The sequence below is a fragment of the Epargyreus clarus genome, unplaced genomic scaffold (assembly GCF_041222505.1).
Source record: "Epargyreus clarus isolate Ecla_fem2 unplaced genomic scaffold, WU_Ecla_fem_2.2 ptg000036l, whole genome shotgun sequence".
Classification (NCBI taxonomy): Eukaryota; Metazoa; Arthropoda; class Insecta; order Lepidoptera; family Hesperiidae; genus Epargyreus; species Epargyreus clarus.
This window is the reverse complement of record NW_027332241.1, coordinates 6,974,663-6,983,512: the sequence shown is the minus strand read 5'-3', so window position 1 is coordinate 6,983,512 and position 8,850 is coordinate 6,974,663. Positions and strand designations below refer to the sequence as shown.

At 37.7% G+C, this 8,850-nt stretch overlaps 1 protein-coding gene across 1 annotated transcript in view; it reads right to left on the bottom strand.

Annotated features, from left to right (window-relative positions):
- Positions 1-235: 235 nt before the first annotated feature.
- The window catches only part of Asator (tau-tubulin kinase asator), a 55,047-nt gene continuing 46,432 nt past the window's right edge, over positions 236-8,850 (bottom strand). The window contains exons 24-31 of the mRNA XM_073092371.1: positions 7,817-7,937; positions 7,014-7,113; positions 6,133-6,207; positions 4,877-4,940; positions 4,245-4,371; positions 3,281-3,395; positions 1,984-2,164; positions 236-1,003 (exon numbers count right to left, since the gene is read on the bottom strand). Of these exons, the coding sequence (XP_072948472.1) occupies positions 1,984-2,164; positions 3,281-3,395; positions 4,245-4,371; positions 4,877-4,940; positions 6,133-6,207; positions 7,014-7,113; positions 7,817-7,937 (783 nt within the window). The 3' untranslated portion in view covers positions 236-1,003. The remainder of the gene's footprint in view (positions 1,004-1,983; positions 2,165-3,280; positions 3,396-4,244; positions 4,372-4,876; positions 4,941-6,132; positions 6,208-7,013; positions 7,114-7,816; positions 7,938-8,850) is intronic.

Here is an 8,850-nt window from a genome sequence, read left to right as displayed (position 1 = left end):
TATGGCGAGCTAAGCAACAGCTATATTTTTTACAAATAACGAACTCAAACGAATTGACGCCAATACTAGTATGTAAGTAGTATATTCAGGTCTATCCGGTATTCGCCATGATGTTCGCCTGTTCTCCATATCGAATAGGCTTTTCAATTCAAATCAAATGATTGTACGTTTATACTCGTGTGCGCCGTTTACATATTCGTCTTTGTTCGGCGAGCTATTTGCCTTGAATGTTGCATTAAAACCATTTTTTTATTAAACTTTTCTCCCATTAGTCATTTTTTATTTTAATTTTCAAAAGCAATTTAATATATTTTTTTTAAATCACACATCCGTCCACACTAAATCAAAAATTTCAAAATATTATGATATCATACCATACGATATATACTTTTGTATATAATACGTAATATCATTATTGAGTCCATTTGTCATATAACACTAGCAGAATTGGGCAATTGCCCGATCTATTTTATTTATACTTTTATATATATAAAAATGGGTATGTTTGTCATATATATATTAAATTTTTTATCATATAGAAGTAGCAGACGAGCATGCAGTCCACCTGATGGTAAGCTACTGCCGTATGGACATCTGTACAACCCCAGATAGGATTAGATTCCTATCTGAGGTCGACCACAGCGCCGCTACCTGAGGACTAAGCTGAAACGCCTCGAAAAATATGTCCTTACCACACTTCAAACCAGAACACAGCAGCGCTACACTGCTGTTATTAGAAATAGGTGTGACGGTGGTACCACCAGAGTCGCACACATACATACCTCCATTTTTACATATATATCATAAAATATCATCATTATAACACTTGCAATATCGAACCAACATTTAACAGATATCATACAATATTTATATTATTTTATATATCATATCATATATATGTATATGTAATATCCGTATTGGCAGTTACGTCCGTATCACCCTGGGGGGCGCGCGCGTGACGTCAGAAGGGGTTCTCGGTGACGTCACCCGGGGAGGCTTGATCCTGGAAGGAACAAAATTTACCAATTAAATACAGTAAATTTGGTTATAGTTTTGGATATATTTATGTATTGGGGATCAGGTGACGTCACAAGTGCGCGACGCGGTTCTTTCTCTTGCGCTAATGTGTGACGTCATAGCACGTTAAGTGCCTACACTTACCGCTAGCTAATTGCGAACGTCCGTACGTACTAGTGCGTTGATATATATATAATCATGTTTGTATATGCGGATGCACGCAGCGTCGATGATGTCACAGCGCGCCTATATAGATACGATGCGATGGTGACGTCACATCGTCGTGCTTGCGCTCAACGTATCTATGTGCATGTGTGAACCGGACGAGGACGAATCGGACGCGCCCGAAGCCCCCGAGGCGGGCGGTGACGTCAGCGCCGCGCAGACTGCCAAGCAGTGTGTGACGTGCGTGTGTGCGTGACTTACTGGTGGTGAGGTGATGACGTCAGCAGCGCTAGGCGTGCGTCGACCGCTGCGCTAGTGTGCTGTGTGTGTCCCCACTGTGGTGTAGTAGAGAGCGTGTGGAGACGGTGGGCGCGCGTAGGTGTGACGTCACAGCTTCGTCCGGACTGACGGTGACGTAGTGACGTCATCAGCGCGAGGCGCGTGCCGCGGTCCCTTCTCCCGCAGTATGTGTGACGTCATAGCGCGTCGGGTGTATACATTTGCCACTGGCGCATGTCGCGAGGAGTGACGTCAGCGACTGTGCTCGTGCTACACCCCGCGCGAGTGTATTACGCGTGTTCATGTGTGTGTGTGTGTGTGTGTGTGTGTGTGTGTGTGTGTGTGTGTGTGTGTGTGTGTGTGCGCGTGTTTTCTCATTTATTGTATGGTGTAACTCCGCCCCGTACTCTTATGATAGTGTTAGTATACAGTAGTATACAATTCGTCTGTCTGTGCGTATGTGTGTCTGTCTGTATGGGTGTGTGTATGTGTGCGTGTGTTTGTCACTTTGTGTGTGCTCACCTATGGTGCAATAGACAGTGGTCGGAAGCGCCTCGCGCGCGCCGCATTATGCGAGGGGGCGGCTGGAGGGGGCGCGGGGGCGGGCGGGGGTGAGCCGGACGAGGAGGAACCGGAAGCACCCGAAGCCCCCGAGGCGGGCGGTGACGTCAGCAGGGCGGGGCCCACGCCGCGGCCGGTACTCCTTGAAGATAACATAGATTAGTAAATATTAAAATATAGGATCGTGAAATACTTTAAATAACAAAATCTTATTTTCTTAGCTCAGACACATCTTTATTTCTTAATATTTGACAAGAAGGAATAACTTAGAAAACATTACCAAAGAGTTTAGTAACCTATAACAATACTTTTTGGATATAAAGATTATAATATTTACTTATTTACAACAGTAAAGATACTTCGCCGCCTTGAAATTGAATGAAGCCACAAACGGCTTATTAGTAACTTCTTTTTTTGAATTCTTGACAAATAAACACATTTTAGAGAAAATTTACGAATAAATAACTAATACTGCGCAATTTATATAATAAATAAATAATTATTTCAAATATTTTAGGGACATTTTAGCACGGAGACGTGGCAAAACTTTTTTACGCAACTATTTCAATTGTCAAAACTGGTTACGTTTTCTTGTTAGGAATGAGTAATCTTTACTAATCAATAGGGGATAACAATATAGTTAAATAATGTTGAAATTAAATACATACAATAGATGTTAGTTACTTATAACTTTTTAGTTAGTTACTACTAATATTCAGTATCGGTAATTAATGTAGATGTATTTTAACTCTTCTATAGCATAGATAAAAAAAAGAAAATAATTTGAATGGTAGGACCTTCTTCATAAATTGATTTCAGAGATCAAACGACTTTTTATTAACATTGCTATTTTCTTTATACCTTTTCTTTAACAAAGTTAAATTTATGCTTGCATTTAGAATAAAACTTCAAATTTACATAACAACAATGTTATCTTTGAACAACCTGTTGTTTAACTTTATTAAAAATAAATAATTTAAAAAATGTAAAGTAATACTATTATTTTTTCAAATGTTAATTCGAATGCAGGTTCACGATAATTTCCCCAAATTTTATTATTTTAATTTTAACATTTTTATATTATTTAAATTTTCCATATTTCATATAATTTTGTTTAAAAAATAATCATTTTATTAATAGCATATAAAATGTTAATTGAAATACATTTTTCTTTTCGTTACTTACAAAATTAAAATATTTTTCAAAATGACCAACTAATATAAAAGCTACGACACTGCTGCGCCGATGTCACAGTTACCTGGAGTGGTGTGTGGGTGGTTGGCGGTGTCGCGGCCGGGCGAAGCGCAGGTTCAGGTCCCGGGCCGGGTCCGCCGCGTACTTGTCGTTAGCGTTCTGACGACGACGACGGAGAGCTGGACAAACAAACAAACAAATAAATAAAATATGTATATTTTTATTAGTGACCATATATCTACTTAGTACCGGGATGACCGAACTTTGCACGGTTTTTTAGCCGACTATAAAAAAGGAGAAGGTTTGTCAATTCAACCACATATATTTTTATTTTACATTTCTTGAAAATAAAACAAATAAAATAGCTAGATTGATTTATCGCCCCCGAAACACCCTAAATACAAAATTTCAAGAAAGTCGTTGACATATACATACAAGAATTATTCGTTTAAAGCATCTGTTTTTATTGCAATAAAATGCATGTATTTTTTTAAACCGTGCATGGTTTTTTAACCCGTGCATGTTGTTTTAAACCTATGCATGGTATTTTTAAACCTATTTTTTTAAAGCACGCAGCATATTATCCTCTCTGCTTCCATGACTGTAAGGAACCCATACAATGCTTTTTAAAGGTCACAAAGAGGCCACTGACACACATAGTTGTATGGTCTTTTTAAACCCATGAATGTTTTTTTAAAACCCATTCATGTTTTTTTAAACCCATGCACGGTCATTTTAAACCCATGCATGGTCTTTTTAAACCCATGCATGGTCTTTTTAAATTCGTGCACGGTCTTTTTAACCCATGCATGGTCTTTTTAAACCCATGCATGTTTTTTTAAACCCATGCATGGTCATTTTAAACCCATGCATGGTCTTTTTAATCCCATGCATGTTTTTTAAACCCATGCATGGCTTTTTAAACCTATGAGTGTTTTTTTTAAATGCGCGTTATAACTTCTGCTTCCATGACTGTAAGGAACCTATATAATATTTTTTTCTAAAGGTTAAGGTGTGTGTCCACTGACCTGGCGTGAGGTCCTGGGGGTCCGGTGCCAGAGGTCCGTCGCCGCTCCAGGAGGCGCACTTGGCGAGGCGGTGCTCCGGCGCTATGCCCGTTGCTACTGGGATACGGGAACCGCTGCCCGAGGACCGCTGTGGATAAAAACATATAATTAAACCACTTATTATTAAAAGCTTTGATAGCCTAGTGGTTAAGAAACTCCGCCTCTCGATCGAGAGGTCCGAGGTTCAAAACCCAAATCTTAAATTTCTCAATTTCAAATCCAAATAATAATTAGAATGTTAAATAACAAAATAATTTTCTCACGTATATAGATTTCTTTATTATTATTATTTTTATTATATAGGAGTAGCAGACGAGCATGCAGTCCACCTGATGGTAAGTGGCTACTGCCGCCCATGGACATCTGTAATCAACCCTAGATAAGATTCCTACCAGAGGTCAGCTACAACTTTGCTACCCCTAAAAAAATAAGAACGGCTGGAACGTCTCGGATAAGTCTCCCTTAGCACTTCAAGCCAGAACACAGCAGCGCTACACTGCTGTTATAACAGATATAGGTGTGACGGTGGTGCCGCCGGATAACTATAGAGAGTTCTACCACCTTCAAATATAATATTCAGCATTTCAACTCACATCTCTGAGACTCTGAGATCCATCGCCACCGGCGCTCGGCTCCCGTCTCACCACTGAACTGCTCCTGAAATATAAAAATTAAAATATTAAAAATATATGAAGCATGTGTGTACTTACGTACACATGTACGAAGTTATATGTTTAGTGTATCAATGTGTACACCCGCAAGTGTAACTATTACAGAACAAATAATATTACACAATTATTGCTATCGAATCTAATTATTGCTAACTGGGAATCGGACGTGATTAACATACATAAAATTTGAGTATATGTACGATATACCAGTTGTTATATCCCAATGTATATAACATTATAATGACGATATACGAGTATATAATGACGATATACAATGTATATAATGTTATATACACTGGGATATAACAACTCGTATATCGCCATTAGTAAAATGACGTCACTAAACTTAGTTTAAAGGGGCTTCTTTGCATGTTAGCCTTTAAGCCTCAATGACGTCACTAAACTAGTGACGTCATTGAGGCTTAAAGGCTAACATGCAAAGAAGTCACAGTTTAATGACGTCACTAAACTAGTGACGTCAGTAAACTGTATTTACCTATATTAAGCAAAATGAATGATTTGATTTGACTTTTATATAGTTCTAATTAACAATAAATAAATTAAAAAGAAAATTAAACATATATTGACAGATTTTGAAAAATAAAAATTACGCCATCTTGTATCGTATAGTATGCAAGTTTATTTTTCAAATTTGGATTTATTAATTATTGATTTTGATATTATTCATAAAATTATTCGTAAAATTTCCAAAAGGGTTCTATTGTAATACTACTACTTTTACCCGCTGCGTCCCTCGCAGTCATATTTTTTATCTATCCCTCGGGAAAGGTACCGTTTTTCGGTATAGAAGCTACCCTATGTCCTTTTCTGAGCCCCTGACAACGTGTGTAAATTTCATGTCAATCTGTTATGTAGTTAAGACGTGAAAGTGTAACAAACAAAGTCATATTCGCAGTTATAATATTAAGTTGAGGTTTGAATGTAGTATTTCTGGTTTTTAAATATTGTTTTAACGGTGAAGGAAAACATCGTGAGGGAACCTGAATACCTGAGAGATTTATAAAAAATCTTAAAGGTATGTGAAGTCTACCAATACGCACTTGTCCAGCGCGGTGGACTATGGCCTAATCCTCATTCTGAGAGGAGACCCGTGCTCAGCAGTGGCACAGTAATGGGTTGATGATGAAAGATTGTTTTGTCTTATTTACAGTACTCACCTATCTTGTATGGCATCCAACCTCGTCCTCTCTACTGCCGGGCTCTGACTTTTCTCTCCGCTACGAGTTGACGAACTGAAAAAAATTGAAAATAAAATTAATATAAAATATAATAAAAAACATTTTAAAACAAATGTATCTTCTAATTTACCGACTTGACAGCACTGATACACAGGTAATACTAATAAAATAAAAACAACATGGAAGAAATAATTGGCCAAGTGCGAGACGAACTTGGACAAGGATGGTTCAGTACTATCAAATTTTCAATTTATTTTTTAGTATTTGTCGGTTATAAGTACTTCTTAAACATTTCAAATGTCTATCTTTTACGGTTCAAGAGATAGACACCCGTGACAGACGGACAGACAGCGGAGGCTTAATAATAGGGTACCGTTTTTACCTTTTGAGTATGAATCAAATCAATTTTTTTTATTCAAAATAGGTTCTTTACAGAGTACTTTTTGAATGTCAATACAACTACCACCACTTCACAAGGTGTTTCGTTATGGAGAAGAAGAACTATAAACAAGTAAATATAAAATAAATTAAAAAAATAATAAAGTTAAATATAAAAATATAGTAAAGGTATAGTCTTCGCCAAACTGCTAGTCCGCTCTGAAGTTGTTGCGAGCAGGTGTAGTCATACAATTTGCTATGGCGACGCGATTCATTTCTACATTCAGAGCGTACTAGCAGTTTTACGAGGACTATATCAATAAAGGCCGCGGGCGGAGTCTCAAAATAACCTCAAATTTACTAAACAACAATATTTTACCCCTCTAGTCCTATGCTAGGATACCTCTGTTGTCTTTAAAACACACAAAAACATACAAAAACACCCAGACCCAGAGCAGATACAATATACACAATATACATACCGTTTGTCTCTTTGGTGTTCCGTGGCGTCATAGTACACGGAGGCTTCGTCGTGATTCAATCGTATTGGCTCCCCACCGCTCACAACCGAGTGGATTTTTACTGAAACACAAATAGATATGTTTAAAAACATTTTATAAGTTATTTTGAGTAGGCAGAAATTTAGTAATTTTTGTCAAATTAATATTTAGTGATTGTTTAGTTTACTGATTAGCCGATTGATAGACAAACTATTGGCTAATTGATTGACCAGTAAATGATTTTTAATTGATTGATTGGCTGATTAACAATTGATAAACTGATTGATTGACTAAATACCGAATAACTGATGATTAACTGTCTGCCAAATTATTATTAGTTGGTCGAGTGCTTGACTGACTACTGTCAATTGACAAGTGATTGACTAATTGATTGACTACTAACTACTGACTGACTGATTACTAAATTGACTGATTGGTTGATTGACAACTAAATGATAACTGATTGTTATTTGATTCATTGTATGACTCACTATGACGAATCAATTAGTTGATTGATTAACTACTAAATTATTGTTGTTTGATTGATTGGCTGAATGACAACTGAATAACTGATTGATTGACTAACTGACTAACAGATTAAATTATTAATTAACTATTGATTGCTTATGAATTGATTGGTGTATCGTAACTCATGACTAACTATAAATCGACAAACTAATTGACTGACTATTAACTAACTACTAATTATTGATATATATGATCAGCTATGTCTCATCCGAATGTGGGGGCGAAGCGCTACGTCACTAATAGTTGTGCAAGCTCACCGGAGTGCAGGGGCGAAGCGCTGTCGGGCGGTCGCACGCGGATCTCGAGGCGGCTGGACACCGTGGCCTCCGCCGGGGGCTTCGGCGGCGGCGGCGGCGACACCGACGACCGGGATATGCTCTAAGAGAACATAGGGAGTTAGTGTACTATGTACAGTAGAAACTCGATTAACCGGACTAATAGTTGTCGTAAGGTATTCGGATAATCAAATATCCGGATAATCGAATTTATAAAGAAAAGCGGATTTTGTGTACATACATAATGTTATGTTTGTTAAAAACAACAAATATCAATGATTATCAACATTTAACAAGAAATTATTAAGAGTTGGTAATTTCCACTTGATAATCATGAAAAAGATAAAATAGTAAGTTTAGTTAGATTTAAAATATTTGGTAATATGTATGTAATAGTTATACTGTTGGGTTAGGTTATCGGGATATGCTCTGTGGGTAAATACTACCATCAGTCATATCGTAGGGTTAGGTGATTGGGATATATTCTGTAGGAACATGATCACTTAATTATACTGTCAGGTTTGGTAATCGAGGTATGCTCTGTGGAAACATAAGGAGTTAGTTATAGTGTTGAGTTAGGTGGTTTTTGATTTAAATCTGGCTCGAAGGACCAAAAAACTTAACGTTATATTGTGGTGTCATGAGCGTTTTTTATTTTATGAGGGTAGCAGACGAGCATGCAGTCCACCTGATGATAAGAAGCTATCATCGTCCATGGACTTCGGCAATCAACTCCAGATAGAATTAGATTCTAATGTGAGGCCAGCCACAAGTGCGCTACTTCTGAGGACTAAGCTGGAACGCCTCAGATAAGTACGTTTCCCTTATTACATCTTACAAACCAGAACACAGTAGCGCTACATTGTTATTATAACAGGTTTGCAGGTGGTAGAACCCTTTGTGGTTCGACTCCGGCGGCACCACCGCCACACCTATTTTCACTTAATAACAGCAGTGTTAGGCGCTGCTGTGTTCCGGTTTGAAGGGTGTGGTAAGGGAGACATACTTTTCCGAGG